At 55.6% G+C, this 25,036-nt stretch overlaps 1 protein-coding gene across 40 annotated transcripts in view; it reads right to left on the bottom strand.

Annotated features, from left to right (window-relative positions):
* NFASC (neurofascin) overlaps positions 1-25,036 on the bottom strand; it is a 213,048-nt gene that overhangs the window by 23,526 nt on the left and 164,486 nt on the right. For 8 of the 40 annotated variants that reach the window (XM_021063230.1, XM_021063244.1, XM_021063235.1 and 5 more), the window contains 12 exons: positions 24,239-24,363; positions 23,148-23,192; positions 21,539-21,640; positions 21,049-21,246; positions 20,216-20,286; positions 18,297-18,519; positions 15,788-15,903; positions 13,716-13,920; positions 12,387-12,509; positions 11,139-11,312; positions 8,847-8,861; positions 3,130-3,375 (listed from right to left, as the gene is read on the bottom strand). In XM_021063230.1, coding sequence (XP_020918889.1) covers positions 3,130-3,375; positions 8,847-8,861; positions 11,139-11,312; positions 12,387-12,509; positions 13,716-13,920; positions 15,788-15,903; positions 18,297-18,519; positions 20,216-20,286; positions 21,049-21,246; positions 21,539-21,640; positions 23,148-23,192; positions 24,239-24,363 — 1,643 coding nt within the window. Of the gene's footprint in view, positions 1-3,129; positions 3,376-8,846; positions 8,862-11,138; positions 11,313-12,386; positions 12,510-13,715; positions 13,921-15,386; positions 15,904-18,296; positions 18,520-20,215; positions 20,287-21,048; positions 21,247-21,538; positions 21,641-23,147; positions 23,193-24,238; positions 24,364-25,036 lie in introns of those variants that run through there. The other 32 variants (XM_021063254.1, XM_021063258.1, XM_021063263.1 and 29 more) reach the window with 12 other exon arrangements.

The raw sequence follows: 25,036 nt of genomic DNA, 5'->3' as shown, positions 1-25,036 counted from the left end.
CAAACCCTTCCTCTCCCTTTCAAGGGCTGGGTGGGACCTGAGAAGATAACTCTTTTTTTCCTTTTTAGAGCCACACCCGCAGCATATGGAGGTTCCCAGGCTGGGGGTCGAATCAGAGCTGCCCCTGCTGGCCTACACCACAGCCGCAGCAATGCCAGATCTGAGCCACATCTGTGACCTATGCTGCAGTTTGCAGCAACACCGGATCCTTAACCCACTGAGCAAGGCCAGGGATCGAACCCGCATCCTCATGCATACTAGTTAGGTTTGTTAACCACTGAGCCACGACGGGAACGCCACTGCTTGGGTTCTTAACCCGCTGAGCCACAACAGGAACTCCGATAACTCCTTCTTGCCACCCAACCCTCAGTGGTCCGGACACCAGAGAATCCTGTTCTGTTGGCTTCTCAGCGCTATATCTTTGAGGCCTGACCGCCATGCAACACAGAAGACATCAATTGTCTAGTTCCTATGAGCTGGGAGCTATTTTATCAAAGCCATCGCAGTGTCTGAAACCATAGCCTGTGGCCAGGAGAATGGCACTCATCTTCAAACGCAATCCTTTTTCAAGCATCCCAGCAGTCTGATTACCCCATTTCCTAGCAACGATTTAATAGTGGAGTACTAGCAGGATGCCTTGTATTTCAAAGACTTTACAAGTGTGGCTCCTGTATATTTTATTAGCATGCAAGGGGGGCACTGTCACCAACTCACTTGTCAAAAATAAATGAATAGAGTACGTTGGTGATGCATTTATTCATTATCTAGCTGACATGTGACTAAGTCTGCAGGGCTGGGGAAGTGATAATAGATCTGGTCTTCTCTTCAAAGAAGTGTGTTTTCTACTACAACCTTGTCAGTTGCTGCCTGCCCCCCCCGTGTTAGGTGAGGGGCCAAGAGGCTCCGTTGACGTTGAAGGGGCAATGGATTCTCCATGGGGAGGCAGAAGGTAGGCTTCTTCACTGATCTGCCAAAGGTTTTCATTGTACTGGCTGTTTTCAGTCAGCCCTCATCCCAGTTCTGTAGAATCTTGTGGCTCTTGCTGGTGAGAACAGGGTATGACTGATTCTGATTTGGGGACTTGAGACTTTTCCCTCCTCACCTCTGAGCCCTGGAAATAGCCAGAGAACTTGGGTTTAAACAGTTTGACCACCACAACAACACTGGCCCAAATCTGACCTGAAGGTGATGGAGATTGGGGCACTATTGGATCAGGTCGAGCAATGGGAAACCAACACGATTTAGAGGGGAATTGGGGGAAGGAAGAGCCATCGGGAGAGACCAAGAGGATGCTCACTAAAGACCCGGAAAAGCGCAAAGAGAGGCACCGGAAGAAAAAGCTAGCAATTACTACTACAAAAAAACAAAAGGGAGAAGTGAGAGGAAGCATAGACTGTCTTGCCGGCTCCTGGAATGTGAGACTTAAGGCGTTTCCCTTGAAACCTGAAAAAGACAAGTTAAGGACCAAGAGAAAGTCCCATTTCACCCCGGAAAACAGTGACCTTGGGAAACATTTTGTCCTAAGTTGTAAGACACGCTAAAGATGAACATTCATTTCCAAAGTCCTGGACAACAGGGCCATTCTGCTGCGCGGAGGAAAGTGAGGATGTTGAGGGGAGCCCCTGAATTCTAAGGATAAGGCCGGGGGGCGGGGGAGGGGACGCCCCCCACTGCGTCTCAGGCACAGTCAGCGGTTGGGACACGAGAGTCCCTGGGCTGCAAGGCTGATCCTTCCAGAAGGAGTGAGACCCCTCCCCTGTTTTCAGTCTTGGTACATCTCCTTTGTGAACATGAAAGCATTAAAGGGGGACACAGAGGCCCCCCCGGATGAGAAAGATGCCTCACCCTGGCCCCGAAGAACGCCCATCACCAAACTGCCGGCAGCAGCTTCTAGCAGCCAAGCAGGTTTCTCCTCAGTCAACTTGCCCACAGAACATGCTGTTTCAATTCTCCACACTGCAGCTTAAAGCAAATCGGTGTTTTCAGGGTCTGAGGAGCCACCTATCGTCTCCCTACTGGGTCACCTAACTCCATGTAATCGGATTCAAGAAAATAAACACACGCACCTTAAGCCTCCATCCTCGTTCAGGTGCTGAGGGGAGAGGGGCAGGGTGGGTGACAGTCACCCTTGGGAGGTGGGAGGACTTGCTTAGGAAACAGAGGGGGCCCGCAATTCTACAGCTGCTGAAGGAGGGTTCTGGCTGCTTCCTGCCAGCTCTGCCGGCTGCATGGTGCTGACTTTACAGCTGGCCTGTGGGCCCCACAAGCGAGTGGCCCTCCCCTCTGTGGCCATAAGAGCCATATCAGTTCTTAGAAGCATTGCTAAATTCCTGAGGGGTCTCCTCAGGCTGGAAGAACAGAGCTTCCTGGCCTGGCCGCGTGACGCGGGAACAGCACATTCCGCAGGCTCAGCAGGCCAGCCCTGGGATCGATTCTCACCAGGAGCCCCTAGAAAGGCTGTGATTTTCCCTCCATGTGTGTATCTGGGGGCGTGGGGAACATAAGCGGGAAAAGCAACAGAGCACCCTTGGGCATTCCAGGACTCCTTGGCCATACCACTTCCAGCAAGCGCTGACGTTTTAAAAGAAAGTTCTCTAAAAAAATAAAAAATATATATATATAAAAAATAAATAAAAGAAAGGTCTCTAAATGTGCCTTGGGCAGGGAGAGACGCAAGGGAGACTCAGGGTTCTGCGAACAGAGCTGCCTGGCACAGCCAGGCACTCCCCACTCCTCAGCCCTCGGCTGCAAGGCTGGATGCAACGTGGTGGCCGGGGCAGGAAGCCCTCTCAGGCAGGCTGGCCAGCGTCAGGCCCCTTTCCTTGCGCTCTCCCCCATCTGCAGTGCTCAGCATGTAGCTGGAGGCAGCCCTCCCATCCAGGCCTCGCGGGTCCTGCCTGAGAGGTCCCTTCCTTAAAGAACAGGAATCGGAGGCTAGGGACTCTGAGCCGTGGAGACCACCCAAAGAGCCGGGGGAAGGGGGGGCACTGTGCCTCTAGGCGACCAGACAGAGAATCCAGTCACCCGTGTCTTCCAAGCAGAAGCAGAGGGGGTGCTGGTCAGCGCCTTCCCAGACCCCCTTCCTATCTGGGGAAGCAGAGGGACGGGGGCACGGACGCTGGGCAATACCGGATTCTTGAATCTTAGTCCTGGTGGTGGTGGGAGGACTCTCCGTGGTGGTGGTGGTGGTGGTGGTGGTGGTGGCGGCAGTGGTTGTAGTAGTTGTGGCGACGGTGGTGGTGGCGATGGTGGTAGGTGCGACAGTTGGGATGGTGGGGACTGTTGTGGCTTCGGTGGTGGCAGCGGTGGCAGTAACGTCAGTACTGCTCACAATGCCTGTGGCACCCACCGTGGTCGGGGGCGACGTGGGAGGAGCTGAGAGGGAAATGTAAAACTGCCGAGTCTGGTCGGTTTGGCCGTCCCCGGCCTGGACACGCGGCCCCCACGTGCAAGGCAGGCAGCCCGCGGGAGAGATGGAGCAGAGTAACCAGAAGCCTCCCCCAGCACGACAGACTAGGTCAGATGGGTGGCAAGTGACAGAGACCATGACCACGGGAGGGGAAGAGAATGAAGCCTGTGTGTTTCATTTTCTTCTCATGGTCTGTGTGGCTCCAAGCACTCAGCATGCACCCAGCCAAGGGCGGTGATGGAGATGGGACACGGACGAACTGCTCGGGTCCCAGGGATGACATGGAGATCCAGGCCAAGCAGCACCACATGGGTCTGGGCCTGGAGCCCTGGCCTTGGAGGAGGGCAAGCGGCAGGGCCCTGTCCTGCAGGCGCACCGGGAAGCTTCCCCTTCCCAACCGTTCACTCCAAGATGACTCTTTCTCCCACCTGCCTGAGTTCCAACACCACCCAGACCCAACAAGAGAGAGAGAACGATTCTGCTCTGTGGGCAAGGCTTGCACCGTGCCCGCCTTTCCTACCTCCAGCCCTGCCCTTTCCCCCGGCTCTCAGCCCGCGTTTATTCCCCGGCCTCTCCTCTCTTCTCTGCCCAGTGATGGTCTGTCCCGCAACTACCCCAGTCTGCAGTAACTGCCTTCTTCTCCAGGACGAGTTGGGAGTCTGGGCACCTCACCTCCCTTCCCTTGATGAGAACATGGAAAAAGGGCTCTGATGGAATCAGAGTGTGGCCTGTGCTGGCAGCACAATCTTCCCAGCCCACGGGGGGTGTAGAAATCCTGGGACAAGAGTGAGACACATGCTGGGCTGCTTTTTTTTTTGGCCTTTTTTGCTTTTTAGGGCCACACTCGCTAGGGGTCTAATGAGAGCTATGGCCGCAGGCCTACACCACAGCCACAGTAACGTGGGATCTGAGCCCTGTCTTTGACCACCATAGCTCACGGCAACGCCAGATCCTTAACCCACTGAGCAAGGCCAGGGATTGAACCTGCGTCCTCACGGATGCTAGTTGGGTTCGTTAACCACTGCGCCATGACAGGAATTCCTGGGCTGCTTTTTTGCATAAATCTGAGGAGTTCAATCTAATTCTCCCATCCTTGTCTCCCATCCAAAGCTGCCCTCTGACACTGGTCAGCCCCAGGGGCTAGGTCTATGGTGACAATGTTCCCACAGACCCTCTTTCTCTCCACAGAAGGGCCATGGATGCTAACAAGTGGCTAGCTTATTACTCTTTAGTTCCAGCACTGCTAAAGCTGAGGGGATGAGAATGATGGGCAAATCAGAGAGACAAAGAGCTACCTCTCCTCCTCACCCTCTATCTTCTGTGATCTGACCACAGTCTCTTTTCGAGTGTCACTGCTAATGGAGCAGAAAGCAGAGATGTTAAGACATGAATAGGTAATTCTAACTTCCAAAGGAGGATGACATCCCACCTTATCTCAAATCGCAGGAAGTTCAGGAAACCAATATCCCCACTCTCCAGAAGGGTGCCAGGGCAAGGAGGGAGCCAGAGAGTAAAAATGCCAGAGAACTTTTTGCAAGAAAGAATGGAGAAACCCTAAGGCTTCTCAATGAGAGCCTGACCAAACAAAAGCCCTTTCATTCTCCTGGGCCTCCAATATTACAAGTCCCCCACTGAGAAGGAGGGGTCCCGTCACTCCCTATTTGTAAGATCAGAGGCATTATTGGGCCCTGAGGGTGCTGACCGCAGAGGTCACACTAGGCAGCCGACTGTGCCCCATACATTCCAGAGATTCCTGGACAAGGTCAAGGCAGACAGCACTAGATTCCCCCAACCCCAGTCCACTCGCAGACACCAGGAAGGTGTGGGGTGTGCAGTGGGAACAAGACTCCCTCAGAGTCAGTTTCCAAGGAGCTATTTTAGCCCAAGGTGGCCCCAGGCCTGGAATGTCAGCTCTGTGCCATAAGAGCTCAGCCTGAGGGTGGGTGGGGAAGTGGCCTTTCCCACCCACCGTGTCTCTCTCTCTCTCTCTCACACACACACACACATGAGCCTGAGAGACCCACAAGGCAAAGGTGAGCATCTTCCCAGGCCTAGTGGTTGACAGCTCCCGTGGCCTTGGATGCACATAGGCTTTGCCTTCCCTGCTGCTGTGAGCCGTGGGAAGGAACCTCGAGACGCTCTTCTGTCCATCTGGGCAGGACTACTCTGATTGGGAGCCTTATCAATAGTGTATTTTCTTTCTTTCTTTCTTTCTTTCTTTTTTTTTTTTGGTCTTTTTAGGGCTGCACCAGTGGCATATAGAGGTTCCCAGGCTAGGGGTCCAATTGGAACTGTAGCCGCCAGCCTACACCAGAGCCACAGCAACACCAGATCTGAGCCGCGTCTGTGACCTACACCACAGCTCATGGCAATGCTGGATCCTTAACCCACTGAGCGAGGCCAGGGATCAAACCCGTGTCCTCGTGCATGCTAGTCGGGTTCGCTAACCACTGAGCCACGATGGGAACTCCAATAGCGTATTTTTTGATAATTTACGGCGAATGCAGTGTTCACAAGGCTGATTAAAAAGAGTCATCAAGAAGCTCCCTTTTAACCTAAATCATCCCACTCTGGGTAGCTCAGAGACACGGGCTTCCCTTCCGAAGAGATGTGCACGGATTTCTGGAACCGATGTTGATTTTCCCCAAAGCTATGCACTCTCCTCGGACACGCAGACACACATGCTCCCGCTCACACAGACCACAGCCAGGCCCACATGCTTCTCTGGGCGCTCCAGTGAGCAGCCCTAGAAACAGAGATGCCAAGAGAGAGGCCGGGCTAGAGTGCCTTTCCTCCTGGGCCCTGCTGGGCAGAGACCAGAATGAGAAAGGCCTTTGGGGGTGCAGCCCCTCCCTCTGCCAGCCCCCCATCAAGGGTGATGGGATGAAGGCTTTTCTCTGACGTGGGCTATCGGGATGCTTTTCCTTCGGCTCAGCAGCGACAGTCAGATATTAGAGAGAGGGGACCAGGCGTGGGTGGGAGGAAAGGCGTTGCTTCCCAGTTGCCTTCCTGGAGGCTGCCTGACCCTGGAGTCACAGCGCAGGAGGCCCCTTAGCTGACTGAGGTCATGGCTGGCTAATCAACCCTTGGTGGGGGGTGGGGGTAACAGATACATGGGAATAAGGCCCAGAAGTGGGGCTCACAGGCAGGGTGGCCCACGGATCAGACAGACACATTGCTGGGCTGGCATGTCGTCGCCAACCACAGCAGGAAGGATGAGCTGTAGAACCACCCCGGGTCACTGTCCAGTGGGGACCACCAGCCTGGCAACTGAGAGGAATGGAGACACAGGGGGAGCCTGGAGCTGGAAGCACAGGACCCCAACCTGGAAGCAGCATCAGCGATGGCCGAGGGTTTTCCACCACACAGTGCAAGAGATGGAAAACATTAAGAGATGAGATGTCTCTTGCTCATCCTTCATTGCCCAGAACCTCCATGGAGCTGCGCCCCCAATATTTGAAGACTTGAGGGGAGGCAAAGACAACAACAGCAGGTTCTAGACATTCCAAGGTGGACGGTTCAGTCCAAAAATGTCCACATGGCGCACAGACTACCCTGGCCAAATCACAGATGGCTGGGACAGATGGGCAGCAGATATGGGTGCACGAGAGGGATTATTTTTACCGGGTGAGATAGGAACAGATCAGTTGGGGTTGGGGGAGTGGTGGAAATGCCCAGGTCTGGAGAGGATGAGAGGGAAGGGAGCAGTGGGCTGGACACCAAGTTCAAGGTAACAATATAGAACCTGGGCAGGTGCACCTAAAGCTAGAATGTGCTGGCGCCAGCCACACGCTCATCTACCAAGAAGCGCATCGTGCCTCCACCACCAGCTCCCGTGGAAGGTGGAGCCTGGGAGTCACATCTGACCAATGGACAGAGGCCCTGGCTCCCTCTGCACCCCAGGATGAACTTGGATCTCTTCACAACTGGAATCACACCCACTCCCTTCACCCCTGCCACTCACGAGATGGGCAGCACAGACTGGCACAGATGCCCACCAAGCAAGGCCAACTCCCTGCTGCCAGACCTGCCTGCCTCGGGTCCTGGGTGCCAGAAGGGAGGAGGCGGACTGCAAGCTGCTTGACCAAAGAGCTTCTAGGTGATTCACGTGGTGCCCTCCCTGCCTCTCCCCTTCCATCTCCGCTAAGCTTGCTAGGCTGCCCTGAGCATCACTGCTAAGAGTCTCGCGAGAAACCCATATGCAGACTTGAATCGGGAAGTCAGGGTAGTCCCCAGAGGGCAAGGGTGGCTTTCCCTTGGTCTCCAGGCCCAGGACACCTCTCCGCCTCTCCTCCTGGCAGAGGTGGGGAGGCCCTGGGCCCTGCTGACCTGGGTTGTTTGGTGCCAGGGGCAGGGGGTGGGCGGTGGGGGGGAAGGGTTGGAGGAGGGATGGACGATGGGGAGCAGCCTGACTGGCTGAACAAACGCAAAGGAAGGAAGCAGGTGCGACAGAAACAGAATCAACTGAAATGGGAGTGGGGCTAAAGGAGAGAAGGGGGGAACCAAACGGGGCAAGCTGGATCCTCTTCATAAGCCAAGCCTCTGATTCCTCACTGCTCTCCATCTCCCCGCTGCCTAGAGCTTAAGGAGGCCCTGGCGACCTCCTGCCCCATGGCCTTTGCCCTGCCTGGGAGAAGGGCAGAGGAAGGAACCCTGGGGGTCCCACCTGCCTCCTCCAGCCTGGGGACTGGCCTTCTGAGCCGATGCTCCTCGAACCCACATGAAGACTGGGAAGGAGGAGCGTGGCTAGCGGGCCATCTCCTACGCCGGCCCTGCCCACCCAACTCCTCACTGCATCTGCCTCCCAACTCCCGAGAGTGGAGACTGTTCTTAACACCCAAGACTCTGAGAAGCTGGGTTTCTGAGGGGTGAGGGGACTCCAGGCCCTGGGGCACGTAGCCCCATTTGGAGACGTGCTGGTTCATTCTCACTGACCAGAAGCCACGGTGGATGGCAGAGCTGGTGCCAGGCCCCATGCAGCATGCAAGGCCAGCGTGCGAGGCGTGCTCACCCATAGGCCACCCTTTCAGGGGATGGCAGCCTGACCAGGAGACAGGAGGCAGCTGCCCTCCTTCTAGGGCACAGCTGGTCACCCAAAGGCTGTGGGCCGCCCCCTCTCCCCCGCCCACTCTCTCTCTGTGCCCTGAGATGTCAAGCCTACGCAAGGACCCAGGTGGCTCAGGGGAAGTGACCCCTCAGTTCGAGAGAGCGGGTCTGGAGCCTATGGGGGGCCCCTTCTAAGCCATCCTCCTTCTCTAGCGAAGGGAAGAGAACGTGTTTGACCTCCTGGACAGTCTGGCTTCCCAGCCACTGAGAGGGTGAGTCTGGAGCATACGCTTTCACCCCGAGCCTCTCCCTCCTCCACCGCCCTGGCTGGGCTGGGCTCCACCTGCATCGCCCCATGCCAGGCCCGTTACCTCCGCTGCCGGTATGTTACCTGCGGTTGGAGTAGCTTCAGAACACAGCGCCCAAGATAGCCAGAGAGGGGGAGAAAGAACGAGAAGGAAGAGAAAACAGAGCACAGGTGAAACCACAGGACAAGCAATCACAGGACAGAGAAGGTTCTGGCTCAAACCTCATCCTGATGCTTTGGCTGGAGGCCGGCCACAGTCCTGGGGCTCGGGGATCATGTTCAGGCCCACTGGGGTCTGGCACGTGCCTACAGAAAACTTTCCTGGCTCTTGGAGGCTTTTCTGATATACTGTGCTTCTACCTCTACTCAGGGACTAGTGGTGGCCTCAGGGACAGTCCGCCTAGACTGCTATGTTCCCAGGTCTTTCTCCTTCCCTAGCTGGGCTGGGTGACTCTCAAAGACATCAGGAATTGAGGGCATTTAAGGCTTAAGTGATAGGAGACCTCAGTACCATCAAAAGGATGATTCCTTTATGCCCAGGGGAAGGCGCTGAATAGGGCTGGCCTGATGGACCTAATTGGCTGACCCCGCCCCTTACCATCTCAGCCTGGGGGGCTGGGCCATGTGGTGGGCTGGCGCCCGGAGCCCCTGTCCCAATGTCCTGCTGCCCTGCTGTACTACATGACATAAACTCAACTGTGGACCAAGAGCCCTAAAAGGAATTCCTGCATCTGCTGCAAACTCCCAGGTGGAGAAGGAAATTTCTCTTTGTCCTCTTGTCTCCTAGAGCTGCAGATCCTTCCCTGCGTGGTCCCTGGGGCTGGGCAAAGGGGCTTTGTTCATCTGATGTTCTGTGCGGGGTGGAGATGGGGAGGGAGAAGCGGCTCTCTTTACGTATCTCCTTATAGAATTAAGTAATTAAGAAAGTGCACCATCCCCAGCCTGGCCTTTGGCAACAGGCATATATATCAACTGCTCACCCAAGTCTCCCCAGCTTTAATAAACTGCTTGAGGACCAGGAGGTTGGAGAGGAGCCCCAGGAGGGGAGCTTACTGTGTGGCTCACTCCTGGTTTACAAGGGCAGAGAGGGGCACAGAAAACACAGGCAGCCTTTCTCCAAGCTTCTGCCTGGCTTCCCCCCGCCCCGCTGCAGGGTTGGCCTGCTGACCAGGGAAGTGGGGGCTGCGGAGGGATGCAGGGCTGCTTATGAAGCTGAACTGGGAACCTGCTGCTCTCCTGGGTTGGGGCTAGGGGTGCTCAGGAGATCCGACCAGGCCAAGGTCAGGTTGTTGGACCTCAGCCTTCTGGGGAAAGCACTAGACGTGATAACTTTTCACCAGCTTCAAGGATCCCTACTCACATCACCACCGCTGGGAAGTCTGCCCTTGTAGACGCCATCCCCTTCCCCTGTGCAGCCACTGCACTCCCGGCATCTAAGCAGTAGCTGCTCCTGTTGAATTACAATGTGGATGTCCCTCCCTCTCGACTCTGTGAGCTTATGACCTTTGTAGCCCTTTTTTTTTGGCAGTGTGTGGCACCTCATGGCATGGGTGCTCAAGAAACAGCGGTGGAATAGACTACTGCACCCCCAGAGAGGCGGAGCCCCCACCGCCTTTCATAGGGGATCTGCCAGCACCCAGGCTTTCAGAGTCCTGCCTGAGGTTCCTGGGAGCCAGCACCTGTACAGGTGGCCCTAGAGCGCCCTCTAGTGGAGCTCTCCAGCAGGTGCCGCTCCAGGGCAAGGTGTGACGCTGCCGGAAGACACCAGAACCCAGGAGAGGAACTCATTTGCTCTTTGTGACGCTGGTTTGGCAAATAGCTATTTCCCAACTCCCCTTCCTCTCCTCAGCCTGACAAGTCACTCAGTTCAGGCTGCAGGGGGAGGGACTACACATGCTCTACTCATGATCTTGGCAAGTGGCTGCCATCACGCCTGTTCCCTCTCTCTTCTCAGTGCCCCGCACCCTTGGGAGGAGAAAGGGCACCCCTCATGGGGCAACCTCGACAATACAGCTGCCTCCCTCAACGGGCAAACCCCTTCTATGCTCTTTGGTGCTCGTGAGCACATTTACTTCCAATAGGCTGTCTCTTGTCCCCTCAGCTCAGCTATGAGTCACGCGCTCCTCCTTAGGCCCCACTAGAAGGAAAGATGACAGATGTGGGGACCCAGATCTGAGAGCAACAGTAGGAAGATGCATTTTCCAGATACGCCGCCGCCGACACCTACCTGGCAGCACGCAGGGCGGCTCTCTCCCCTGGAGGGTCCGAGGGCCTGCAGCCTCTCCATCCCAGGAGGCCGGGCAGCCAGAGGCCACGGCAGGGTTTGTTTCTCTAGGCATCTGCATTACCTGGCACCACTTGTTGCAATGCACCTACCTTCATTTGGGGGTGCTGGTGACTCCTCTGTGACTGCTTCCCCAGAGCCCACCTGCGTCCTGGCACTGAGAGAAAAGCGGTAGCGCGACACAGGGTCTGCTCTTTGCACCGTGAACTTGGTCTGATTGGGAGAGAAGTTTTCCACTATCTGCTTTCCTACTTTGGTTCCATTAACTGGGGAGAGATAGGTAAGTGGAATTGAACTTTAGCAACATTGACCATGATGGGTTATATAATCAGAGCCTTCCCGACTCTGCTGGAAAGGGAACCCGTGGAACCTGCCTGTGATCTTAAAGACTCGGGGATGGGAGACGGTTCAAAGGCCGGGTGCCGGGCACAAACTCCTTTCCGGCTTTTTGATGATGCACCAGGGTTAATACGTTTCCACTGATCTCATTATCGCTAGCTCAATGCAAAGTTTTGTGGCTGATCTGAAAGATTCCATTTATAATCCTCAAGCCTTTTCAACAAGGACAAAACTGGAGTTCCTTTTTCCCCTTCAAACAGAATGAGGGCAAAACCACTAGAGCCTTTTGGAGTGTTAATGCCTCCTTTGTAAAAGGCCTATTCCATAGACCTCAAAGGGGGAAGGTCAGGTGCAGAGATGGATTCAGAATAGCGTCCAGGCACACAGCTGGCCATTAAAACCCTCAACAGCACAACACCTGGCTCTCTGAGTGTCACATTGTGGGACATCACCTACTTTAGAAGGCTTAAAGGTTTCCAAATGGATGACACTCCTGTCCCTGAATGGTGATGCTGAGCTCTCCTAGGTGAGGTCTTCCCAGTCTAGGCTCCGATGGAGCCACTCCAAATTCCATGGCAGCTCTGCATACAGCTGCCTTAGCATAAATGATATCTTGTTAAGGTGTCCCTGAGTGCCAGTGTCACCTGGATGCCTAGGCATGTACTATCTGCTCTGTTGGGTAGGGAGTCCTCTCCTCTAGACCTGTAGGTGTTGGAGCCTCTAAGATTCCTGAGGGCTGGAGTTGAATCCCTTATCAGACTGGAAGTCCCCCTGGTCTCACCCGGCCAACTAGAAGCTCCTGCAGGAGGAGCTGTGTCAGGAGAGCAGGAATTGGGTCTCACTTGCCACCCCGAACCCTAGAGGGAACTTTTCCCCCAGCCCCTCCCTCCCTCTACAATGTCTTCTGCTCCCATAGGCTTTCTACCTTGATTCCTTAGGAAAAGTGGTGAGAATGGGGTTTCTGATTCTCAGATTATCCCAGAGAAAAGGGCAGAACGTACAGGCCACGTATTTGAGAGTATATCCAATCAGGATCCCATTGGGGTGTTCTGGATGATCCCATTCCAGGTTGATTGTCTCCAGGTTGGGCTGCCGGACTCTGAAACGCCTGGGGGCACTGGGTACTTGGGGAAGGAGGAGAGAGCGGGGGAGAGGGGAAGAGAGAGAGGGGAGGGCAGGATGAGGAAAACACAAAAAACAAAGCACAAGTATGAAGGCATTGACCTCTGGGCAACCCCCGTGCTGGATCGCTGCTAGGCCAGACCCCGGAGGACTGCGAGGTGGCCAGCGCCCATCGCCCCCTCCAGGATGGCATTTCCCCGGGTCTAGGAAAGGCACGGCTCAGACACCATTTACACGGGGAAAAAGTCAGTCAAGTTCTGCTTCAGCCACCACCCTGCACCTGTTAGGCTCTGATCCTACAAAGAAGCCACCAAGGTGGGCAGAGCCATTCCCAGGCAGGGAACCAGCTGGTACACCAACCAGAAGCCTGTCCGATGTCAGGGTGCCTGTGCTCCCCCAGGAGGTGGTGGGCAGGCAGCCTCGGCTCCCACCATTTGGTAACAGAGGCTACACTTCCCAGTCCTCAGACAAGGATTCTCACCACTGGGTCCAAGCCGCAGGCCCTGGCCTCCGGGCTGAGAACGCCAGGTTCAAGGGTGAGGAGGAAGAAACCCACGATGGAACACTCGGACGGACGGGGCCAGGAGCACGAGTGATGGGGAGAGGCTGATGACGAAAACCAGACGAGGAGGGGAGACAGGGATAAAGAAAACAAGAGGGAAGAACAAAGGAGAGAACAAAGAAGGAGGAGAAGAAGAATGGGGAAATAAGAGTTAAAAGGGGAGGAGGGAGAAGTAGAAGAGGGCAAAGCAAATGCCAAGCTGGGACAAGAGAACTGGCAGAAACGGGAGACACGCCTGGACGGGGGGCGCCCCCTGCAGGACAGCCTCTTCATTACAGCGATGACCCGCGTGGAGGTCCTCAGGGCTGGTAAACCAACCAGAAAGAAGCCTGTCCGATGGCAGGGAGCCTGTGCTTCCCCAGCAGGTGGTGGGCAGGCAGCCCCAGCTCCCGCAGTGCCCTCGGAAGTCCGCGCACACAGCCTGTCCAGAATCACGTCAGCAGCCCGCATGCGCAGTCTCATCTTGACATACAAACTTCCATCAGGGCAGCCACGTCAATGACTGGCTGCCCAGCTCGCAGGTGGTCCCTCCTTGAGGTCACGCAGAGGTCAATCTGTACATCCGAGCCTCGCCGGAGCCTCTCCAGGTTCTCCTGGTCGTGCCACCCTCGTCCTGCCCCACCCGGGGAGCTGCGGCCGCACCTACCTCCTTCCGGGGTGGTGAACTCCTTGGTTTCGCTGCGAGGCCCATCGCCTCGCCCATTGACCACAACCATCTCCAGCTTGTAGTTGCTGTAGGGGAAGAGGCGGGACACCACGCCACGGAGGCGGTCGCCGGGGAAGCCGGCTTGCTGCCTCTTCTGAGACACCCACAGGTTCTTCAGCAAGCTGCTCTCCCTCCAGTAGTAGGCCTTCAGGACAGAGGCAGGCCCGTGAGGGCACGGACAGGCAGGGCCGGGTTAGTTGTTAGTGGTGGTGGTGGGTGACCGGTCTTCCCTTGGGTGGCCATGCTCCAACTCCCAAGTGGCCTTGTCAGCCCCACATGGGGGGCTTGGGGCATGGCCCGACAGCCCCCATTCATTAGCCACTAGTGAGGAGGAACTGGTGTCAAAAGAAAATAGAGTATTTTGGTTTCGATCATTTTCTGAGCCATGTCACCTCTGGGGGGAAACAGGCTGGTTAGCCAAACTGAACGGCTGAGCTGCTCCGTCGTGAGACTTATTTCCAAGCTGGGAACAGGTTGCTCAGGGAGTCGGTGCCAGAACCACAGATTTGAGCCAAGGGTCCAGGCTTAGAAAGCCCTTTTCTGTGCTTGAAGACCGCATCACCTTGAGTTAGGTTTAGCAGGGTTTAGATTGGCAGCAGACAGAAGCTGAAAAGGCGCAGGTTCCCCCCAGAAGTCTGAGTATAAGAAAGGGCTGATTTCATCCTTTGAAGTCAAATGGTTCCTTCTAATAGCATTTAAAGACCTTTAGGGTAGTGACATGTCCAAGTTGGTGCGAGGCCAGGCGGTGGGGTGGCAAGAGCTTGGATGGCATGGGACGGGCTACAGAAGGTGGCAGTGTCACAGGTACTGTCGTGAGGGTCTGTGACACGGGGTCTGATGAGCAGTGGAAAAGAAGCCCCAGGTCAGGCTGTCATACCAGCATCACCCGGGGCCTCCAAGAGCAAGGTAAAGGAGAAAGTTCAGACTTGAGAGGTGGCCCCAGAGGAAGACGAGCCAAAAAAAATCTCCAGTCAGGTGGCTTAAGTGTGAAAGTGGGAGAAGAGCTCATTTAAGCATCTCTTTCATCTTGCCTTCCTGCCCCTCCCTACCCGAGACTGGCTCCCTCTGGGTACCCCCAATTGTCCATCAGCCAACTCTCGGTGACCTCTACAGCACAGAACCTGGGTTACCCAGGACCACAGCCTCCCCGGAACTTTTAAATAGAGCCTTGAGCACCTGAGTTTTCTCTCCCTTCTCCCCCCTCCGTTCACCCTTTCAAAGAGACCACAGGGATGGAAGAGGCGGCCAGGGGAAGCCGAGGGCCCTGATAATCGGAGTTGGCTGTGACAAGAGGTGAGGGTCTGAACCCTTCTGGTGGCTCTGCCTGTTAGTTGGGACTTCATGAAATCAGACTGGGGGAGGCAAGAAGCCCAGCAGGGACTGTTAGGAGAGGGGAGGGGGAGCTTGGCGGCGCCTCCACACTGATTCTGAAGATACACGTGTGTCCACACAACACACGTGTTAAAAGCATAACGTGCTGTGTAAGGTCAACCCTACATCCAGCACCCTTCACATAATTTTCTGCTGAGTGAAATCTCTCAGCATACCTGTTGCAGGATGCATCTGGGCGTTTTCTTTTTTTGTTTGTTTTTTGTTTTTTTTTGCTTGTTAGGACCTCATGTGCAGCATATGGAGGTTCCCAGACTAGGGGTCGCATTGGAGCTGTAGCTGTCGGCCTACACCGCAGCCACAGCAATGTGGGATCTGAGCCTCATCTGCGAACTACACCACAGCTCATGGCAACACTGGCTCCTTAACCCACTGAGTGAGGCCAGGGATCGAACCTGCGTCCTCATGGATACTAGTTGGATTCGTTACCGCTGAGCCACAGAGGGAACTCCCATCTGGGTGTATTTTGAAACCACTAACCCTAGACATCGTCTTGAAACAATTTCAAATCCAAACAACTATCCCTAAGACCCCCTGCCAAATCTTTGAGCCCATATCTGCTACCCCCTTGCCCTGGTTAGTGAGCTGGGTGGTTAGACGGGGCCCAGAGCTGGCTTCCTCACTCGGTACTCTCTGAGCTGGCCCTGGACCGTGTCCGAGTAGACCCGGTTCCACTGAAGGCTGATGGCCGTGCTGTTCAGGACTCGGATTTTAACATCAGTGGGTGCAGCCCTGGGATCTGCAACATGTCGGGATAGAGAGCTGGTTAAGCAGGTGGGGACAGCCCCAGACTCCAGAGTCTCCTCAGACTTGTTCTCTGCCAGCCTGTACTTTCAGCCCACTCTGGGGATACCGAGCACTCCCTGAGGGCAGGGGCCATGCCTCCTCCATCAGTCTGTACTTGGAAGAGTCGGGGGAGGCTCAGGACAAAAGGGTGTGCAGGTTGGGCGGGGGGGTTCTGCCTACACATTTGGAAGGCAGCCGCATGCCAGCCTCGTGTGCCAGGCAGTCTTCGTTTGGCCGTCGATGCCACAGTTCACCCTTCCCCACCCTGCTCCGGGTCCCGGGCAGCTGTCTCTTTGGACTGTGTCAGCAGGTCTCCCTTGTCCTCAGGCTTCCAGATGGGTCTGCCCAACAGGACGTCCCAGGGCAGGAGCCCAGGCTGCTTCTTTGCGGGGCTGTAGGATGACTGCAGGACAGGCTTCTACCCAAGGGCAGCCCACGGGCTCTATTGACTCACCCGTCCCCTGCCCCTCAAGGCCAGAGTGGTATCATGGATGTCGCTGGCCCTCCCAGATGGTTGCCAGCCTCTGCTCTTTTCCTCTAACCCTGTCCTTGCATGAGAAACTGTCCCCTTTGAGTGGCCTCTTTCCTACCAGGGCCCTGCAGGAAATGTTACCAACAGACTAAAGATGCCCTGCCCTAGCTCAGGAAGAGTGTGACCCTGTGACGAACCTGCAAAGGGAAGGCCACTCCCTCCCCGCCAACTAATTCTCACCTGTTTTCTTTTTCTTTCTTTCTTTTCTTTCTTTCCCTTCCTTCCTTCCTTCCTTCCTTCCTTCCTTCCTTCCTTCCTTCCTTCCTTCTTTCCTCTTTTTCTCTTTCTTTTTTTATTGGCCACGCCCATGGCATGCAGAACTTCCCAGGTCAGAGGCTGAACCCACACCGCAGCAGTGACAACGTCAGATCCTTAACCCACCGAGCCACCAGGGAACTCCTCAAACCGCTTTCTCTAATCTACTGCAAAAGCAGCTCTGCCCCATCCCCTCTAAACCTTCAGCCACAGGGGTCCACGAGTGCAGTGGGAACTGTGGACTGGCCCATGAAGTCCACGGCTGGATGCTGCCTTTTCCATACTTACCCTCCAGGCGTCCCCACCAACTTCTGTCCAGAAGTGTCTGCCCCCATGGAGATGAGGCGGGCCCGCTGATTCCCACAACCTAGCTCCTGAGTGGCTCCAACCCGTAATCACCTCCAGGAAAGTAGGGCGCAGGGCCCATCCTTGCTCCCTCCCACATCCCGTTATGAACACTGCTGGCCCTACGGCTGACTCTACTCTTGGTCCTTGTGACTCCGCTCCTCCCTAAGACCCTCCGCCTCCTCCCTTCCTTCTGGTCGCTCCCTCCACCTCCACGATTTCCTCTTGGATCAGACCCAAACCCACCAGTGCCCTGACCCTCTGCTTTGCTGAGCAGCCTATAGGATTGACGTGCTGGGGAAAGAGAGGCCATCACTGTCTGGAGAGCCAAGCCTATACTTCTACATATGTGCCCAGAATGGAGTTCGTTTACCCAGTGACAGTCTCCAAAGAATCTTTTTTTTTTTTTCCTTTTCAGGGCCACATCTGTGGCATATGGAAGTTCCCAGGCTAGGGGTCTAATTGGAGCTACAGCTGCAGGCCTATGCCAGAGCCACAGCAACGCGGGATCTGAGCCTCATCTGCGACCTACACCACAGCTCACGGCAATGCCGCATCCATAGCCCACTGAATGAGACTAGGGATTGAACCCGAAACCTCATGGTTCCTAGTTGGAGTCGTTTCTGCTGCACCACAATGTGAACTCCCCAAAGAACTCTTTTTATGCTCAGTTTCAAGGGCTAAGAGCAACACCCGAAATGCCAGCGGGTGGCTGGTCTGGTGCGTTCTAGTCTGGGGCTCTGTGGGCTTCACTCCCTCAGGGATTCCCTTAGGAGCCTGGGGATCTGGCCCATGGCCCTGCTTCCTGGGGGTGCAGTTGGGGGGAGTCTAATTACGGCCCTTGATGGTGCTGAAGTCTTCCTCGGGGTTAGCAAGCCTTGGCAGGAAGGCAGATCAGAAGGCCTGGCTTCTGTTTTCAAGCCTGACATTTGCTATTGGGGCAGGGGCTGTCCCTGCCGGCCTCAGTTTTCGGGTTCATAAAAAGGAGAGCACTGGCCGAGGTGACGACGCTCAGTCGTTCTGACTAGTGCTGGGAGGAGGGCATCTCTGCTCCCCCACGTCACCTGGGGCCTATCTACTCTAGGTCACCGTGCGGGGGCGCTTCCCTTTCCTAGGAACTGACTGTCCTTCCAGATGTCCTCAGAGGGCCCGTAACCCACCCGCGGGGCCCGGTCTATGAGGGTCCTGGGTGGGGCCGGGGGCAGAGTACTCACAATCTTCTCCCGAGTACCCGATGACGGTGTCCGGCTCAGGGCCCTTCCCAAAGTCATTTTCGGCCTGGACCCGGATCTCGTAGGGCACGTAGACGGGGGTCTGTCCCACCACGTAGCGGGAGCCCCACACTGTGACGTTGTTCCAGGTCTCTCGGGTCTCCCTCCGGCGCCACTTGACGATGTAGCGCAGGTTGGGGCCAAAGGCAGAGGTGGCATTCATGGGCTGCGGGTGGGGCAAGGGGGGAGAGACAGCAGGAGTGCAGAGGGTGCAGGTGAGGAGCCCAGGGCACCCACAGCCTGCACCCTTTCTGGGCCAGGCGCCCATTCCCCACCCGCCCAATAGTGGCCAGCCCCTTGTAGAGTTGGGGAGCACATGCCCCCCACACCGAGTGCCCCTGGAGCCCACAGTCCTGTGAAGCCAGCAGTGCACACACACGCCACCCTAGCCACTCGCACTTGCACAGCCACTTCCGTCACAGCGGGCAAAAGCTTTGTGGTCAACAGGACTCTCTCGTGATGGAGCAACCAGAAAACAAAATATGGATGGTGATATAACAGCCTCCAAAGTCGAAAAGGGATGAGTTTTGGCTCAGCCGTAGCATGCCTGCGGCCAAGGAACTCAAAATCCCAGATTTCAGTCCTATTGAATCTATGTGTGTCTGCCCCGTCCTTCCCAAAAGGTGGGACTGAGGGGAGGTTTAACTCTGCCTTTGTTCCCTAAGGGCCTGGTCCAGGACACAGTCCCCTGGGAGCCTACCATCGGGAGCTGTAGATCAAGAACTAGCCTTGCCAGGTCCTGAAGACGAGTCCTAGGGTCTTAAGTCTGGGCTCAAACCAGTTGCCAAGGCTGCCGGGAGACCAGGCCCTCGGAAGATGGCGACGGTCATGAATCCAAATGTGGTATCTCCTATATCCATTATTCATGGAAACAGCTCAAAAATGTTAACTGTTTCAGTGGCTGATTTTTTTTTTTCCTTTTAGGGCCACACCTGCAACATATAGAGGTTCCCAGGCCAGGGGTAGAATCAGAGCTGCAGCTGCCAGCCTACGCCACAGCCATGGCGATGGCAGATCCTTAACCCACTGAGGGAGGCCAGGCACTGATCCCGCAGCTTCATGGATACCAGTAGGGTTCTTAACCTGCTGAGCCACGACAGGAACTCCAAAGATGGGCTTTTTCAATCCTGGCCTCTGGGCATCTTCTGAGTCACCTCATCCATCCTGGACTTGAAGACAGCTGGCACTGGAGGCTGGCCTCTCTCCACTCCCAGCAGTCTCCAGAGAGAAGACCCCAGAACATACCAAAGCGAGACTCTGGTGTTTAAGCTAAATCTTTCCTAGAGATGAACCTAAATCCTTCCTTCTCCTAAAGACATTCATTTCTCCTACAGACTCTGCTTTGGCCAGACTGACAGCCTATTCCTCGGTCACCTCTGCTCCCATCTCTCTCTCTCTCTCTCTTTTTTTTTTTGGTCTTTTCTAGGACCACACTGAGGCATATGGAGGTTCCCAGGCCAGGGGTCCAATTGGAGCTGTAGCCACTGGCTTACACCAGAGCCACAGCAACGCGGGATCTGAGCTGAGTCTGCGACCTACGCCACAGCTCACAGCAACACTGGATCCTTAAGCCACTGAGTGAGGCCAGGGGTCGAACCCACAACCTCGCGGTTCCTAGTTAGATTCGTTAACCACTGTGCCATGATGGGAACTCCCCTGTCTCCTGTCTTAAATTCTGCTCTTACACACTCTCCTGTTTGGTTTCTGGATGCTCAATGCAGAGAAGAGCGGCCCCCGCGCTAGCCAGAGGGTGTGCGCCACCCTGCAGCCTTGGGGTGCAGAGGGGTAAAGGGCGAGGACTCCGAGGCACAGGCTGCGAGGGCAGCAGGGCCCATCATGGAAGGGCCGGGAGGGGCTCTTACCGTCCACGTGATCTCCATGTTGTTCTTCCTGGTCCCCTCTCCCTTCACATCCGAGGGGTTGGACTCAGGGGCTAGAACCCAGACAGATGCAAAGTCCAAGTCCAGTCTTGTGTATGACCAGGACACAGCAAGCAACTGGTCCCTCTATGCCCTGTCTCTTCTCAGCATCTCTCACTATACTTTGTCTCCTAGGCAACTGCGCTTGCTCTGCTGCTTTCTCTGTGTGGGACATGCCTTCCTAGCTAAGATTTAAGCCCTCCTTAAATTATCCCTAATTTCTTTGGAATTTTAATCCCTTACAAGACAGCATTACTCATAAGGCATTCCACATTTTAGGTGGTCAATACAGCCAACCTGATGTGGATTACTCCCTTTGTGGATTATCCACTAAATACGTTTAATCCTGGCATTTAACATTTTGGGGAGCATCTCCATCCTCCATGAGCCAGCGGGATTTCAGAAATCTGGACATTTTACGACCCAAGTGCATGTAAGAACTCTGATGTAACCACCAGATTATCTATTTCTCTGGCAAAGTCTTGCTAGAGCACTTCCCTTTAAAGCAGATTAAGAATTATTCACAACATTAGCAATAATGAAAATGACAGTTAACATTTATGGTGTGTTAGCTCTATGCCAAGCACCGGACTTGCGTTTTCAAGGGTCATCCTCACAGCAGCCCCATGGTGGCGGAGGTGGTTTCACAGAAGAGGAAGCTGAACCTTGGGAGGTTAAGTAATTTGCCCAGATCCGTGTGGCTGCGGACTGGGGGAACGCAGTTTGAACTTGAGGTACCTGACTTTAGCACGTGCTGTGAGCTCTCAAGTACTCACGTGCTCCGCTGGTTCGGTAGCGCTCAGACGGGAGGCTGGGATGGCTGCTGCCCACCTCGTTGATGGCAATGACCCGGAACTGGTAGTTGACGTATGGGGACAGCTGGAGGACGGCTGAGTTGACACTGCCTGGGAACTTGGAATGGTCGTGCCAGACCCCTGGCTGGAACTGGTCCTCTTCAAACTGGACGACATAGTCTGAGGGGGGCCAAGGAGGACAGAGCTGTCTGGGGAGCTGAGTTAGCGAGTTCTTTCGCAAGAGCACCCCCTCGTGGTCTCCATTAGCCTCTAGAATCTCCCCTGGATGGACAAAGGCACAGGTGTTCTTCCCAAGACACAGAAAGGGAAGCCCAGGCCTCCACGTGATCTGTCCATAGCCCAGGGCACATGCCAAGCGAGGCAGAGGTGGGACCAGAAACCGGGGCCAGGCCTCTGGCTTCTGGGTCGCCGTCCCTCTCTTCCGGATTGGAGTGCAGGGCCCCTGGCTGACCTGTGATGGGGCTGTTGTTATCGTCCCCCGGGATCCAGGTCAGTCTCACGCTCCTCTCGGCCAGGTCGGTGAGCTCCAGGTCCCGGGGTCGGTCTGGCCGTCCTGGCGGCAGAGGGAGAAGACACCACGCGGGACTCCCGTTTTAGAGCCGGCCTGTCCCCATGCTGGCCTCTGCCCTGGACGCTGTCCCGTGGACAGGTCCTTGACAGGCTGAGGTCACTGCCAGCAGGAACCAGCTCCAGCACAGGGGCTACCCCCTCCCTCAGGGTTCAAGGAAGAACCAAGAGGACAGGCCAAGTTCCACTCCCCGCCCCAAGGAGAATAATGGGGTGTAGGGCACAGAATTGGGGCCAACCCACCCCACTTCTAGGATGTTCTTGGAGCACAAGCATTTGGAAAATGCTGCCCTTTGCATTAGACCCATGTTCGCATCCTTTAGGAAAGCTGGTGAACAACTCTGGGATTTTGTCTCATTTTCTTATAATTATCTTCAGGCTCTGAGGGAGCAGGAGCCGGGGGCGGGGGAGTTGGAGTGCTGAGCAGGGCAGACCACTTAGGGGAATGGGAGTGACAAAGACAGAGGACCAGGCCAGGGAGGGGAGGGGACTGGGTCTAGAAGTTGCAGTGATGGACAGCAGGACAGAGAGACCCCAGTGAGGATAAGGGAAGCAGCTTTTTGGGGCTCCAGTCTTGCTGGATGTCCTAGGGGTTGTAAGTACCACCCTGGCCTGGGGATAAAGCCCCCTGGCCACTGACTGGTGAGGGCAGGCATGGTGTTGCCCCCATCCTGGCTATCTTGAACCAGCTCTATCCACACGGTGGCTGGTTCCTGGAAGGATCTGGAAGGTGAGTCACAGGGGCCCGCATTCACGTGTGTTGCACATGTGCGTGTGTGAACAGCAAGTGGGTGTATAGTAGCAGATGCGGAAAGGCTATTGAAAAGATGGGCCTAAGGATAACTCAGAGCGAGTGGGTTTTCCTGACTGGACCGAGTACATTTCTTCTTCTTCTTCTTCTTTTTTTTTTTTTTTTGCCATTTTAGGGTCGCACCTGAGGCATATGGAGGTTCCCAGGCTAGGGGTCGAATTGGAGCTGCAGCTGCCCGCCTACGCCACAGCCACAGCAACATGGGATCTGATCCGAGCCTGGGACCTACACCACAGCTCACGGCAACGCCAGATCCTTAACCCACTGAGCGAGGCCAGGGATCGAATCCGCAACCTCATCGGTCCTAGTTGGGTTCATTAACCACTGAGCCACGAAGGGAACTCCCCACATACACTTCTGGAGGCCAAGCTGGGGGTACAGAACAGGCCACCCCAATGGAGGGGTGAGCATGGCTGGAGGAAGGGGTTGCAGGGGTTTCCTTTTCAGGCCGCTGGACTTGAGGGCTCAGTCTGTGAAAGGAGCAGGAAGCAGGGAGTAGGACCGTGATGGGGCTCAGGGAGGTGATGTGGGACCCTAGGGGCAGTCAGTCTGGCAGGGAGTGGGGCGTGCCGCCCACTCGCCTGTACCCAGCACTCCGCATCCTGAAGTGCCTTCCTCCTAGACCCCACCCTCCAGACACCGGGAGAGCGCCTGGCCAGGTCCCGGGATTAGTAGGAATTACCTTTGGGCAGGGCAGCCAAACGGTTAGTTGGAGTGGCCTGATCAGCTGTAAAGGTAAGATGGGTTATCCAGGTTAGCAGGTTATCTGGGGGTGAAGGTGTTCTAGAAGGGTGGGACTAGACAGCGGAGGCTTGAACAGCTGCTCCTGTACAGCTTCGCCCCACCCGTTAGAAAGGCCTTCCTGCCTTTCCTCCACAGCCGACTCCTTCCTGTCCCGAGGCTGTTCCCTGGGACTGTGCAGGGACACTGCAGAGGGACGAGAGCGTGCTGGGAGAAATGGCAACAGGGCACCCCAGGAAAGCACGGAGGTGACGCGGCGATTGGCTATCCCCCCCAGGACGGCTATCCCCCCCAGGACGGCACCCGAGGGCCGGACTAGCCGGGATCATCCTACGTGCACAGGACCCTGTGACATCCCACCAGGAAAGGGGAGCGGAGGGTGAGGCTAGCCGAGGGGGTTAGAAGGACAAATACAAAGTCAGTCTTGTTTCAAGGATGGGTGTTTTTTTGTTTCTTTTTGTTTTTTGTCTTTTGTCCTTTTTTGGGGGCTACACCCATGGCACATGGAGGTTTCCAGGCCAGGGGTCTAATTGGAGCTGCAGCTGCCGGCCTACACCACAGCCACAGCAACATGGGATCTGATCTGGGCCTGCGACCTACACCACAGCTCACGGCCAGGCTGGGTCCTTAACCCACTGAGCGAGGCCAGGGATTGAACCCTCAGCCTCATGGTTCCTAGTCAGATTCGTTTCCGCTGCGCCATGACGGGAACTCCCAAGGATGGATGGTTTTAATTGACTTAGTGGTTTTGAGTTAGCTGTAAAGTTGGTAAAAATGATCACAATAGAAACCCCCTATCTGTTCCCTTGATTACTCAGGCACCTTTGGTTGAGGATTTGGGTGAGTTTAAGATTCCATTCAGGAGGAAAGGCCTCCAGAGAGCTTATTCTGAAAGGAGCGGCTTCCTAACCCTAAGGCAGAAGCAGGAGGTCACCATGCCTGGCTGGCGGGCTGACCACAGGCCATTCTCAATTCCTCTGGCCTCGGAAATGGGGAGGGGAGGGTTGTGCCAGCGTGGGCAGCAGCAGTTACCTAGCACGGTCAGGTAGGCCTTGGCCAGGTCTTGGTCCAGCTCGGTGCTGGCGACACACGTGTAACTGCCTTGGTCCCGCTCTGCCACACCAAAGATGGTCAGGGAATCCTCTTCCTTCTTCATCCTGCAAAGGTACCCGGAGGGCTTGGGAGGAGGGCCAATGGGGGGCAGTGAAGCGGGGAGGCGGTGTGGGGGCACTGGTTGTCCGCTTTCTCCCTAGAGTGAGATGGGAAGGGTCTGGGCTGGGGGGCTGAGCCCCTCCTAGGGGACATGGGGCTCCATCTCAAGAGAGGCAGGGTCTCCACCTCAAGAGAGGCAGGGTCTCCACGTCATCTTGAGCATTTACAGTGCTTGATGGAGGCCCCAGGCGAGTAGGTGGAGCTAAATGGACCATATTCACTGTCCTCAAAACCCACACTAAGTCTGTTCTCTGTGCCTTTTTGTTGTTGTTGTTGTTGTTGTTTTAAGCTGGCACTGCAGGACATGGAGATTAGGCTAGGGGTTGAATCAGAGCTGCAGCTGCCAGCCTACACCACAGCACCAGCAAGACCAGATCTGAGCCACATCTGCGACCTACACCACAGCTCATGGCAACGCTGGATCCTTAACCCACGGAGCAGGACCAGAGACCAAACCCGCAACCTCATGGATACTTAGTTGGGTTTGTTACCGCTGCGCCACAACAGGAACTCCCTCTGCACCTTTCCTGTGTTGTGCTCCCCTCCCGAATTATGGCACAGTTAGGTCCACCCTCCCAAAGGCACATCTCTTCATACTTCAAGCACTGCCTTCAGCCC

This window comes from Sus scrofa, chromosome 9, assembly GCF_000003025.6.
Source record: "Sus scrofa isolate TJ Tabasco breed Duroc chromosome 9, Sscrofa11.1, whole genome shotgun sequence".
Classification (NCBI taxonomy): domain Eukaryota; kingdom Metazoa; phylum Chordata; class Mammalia; order Artiodactyla; family Suidae; genus Sus; species Sus scrofa.
The sequence above is the reverse complement of the archived record's forward strand: the minus strand, read 5'-3'. Positions and strand labels throughout refer to the sequence as shown.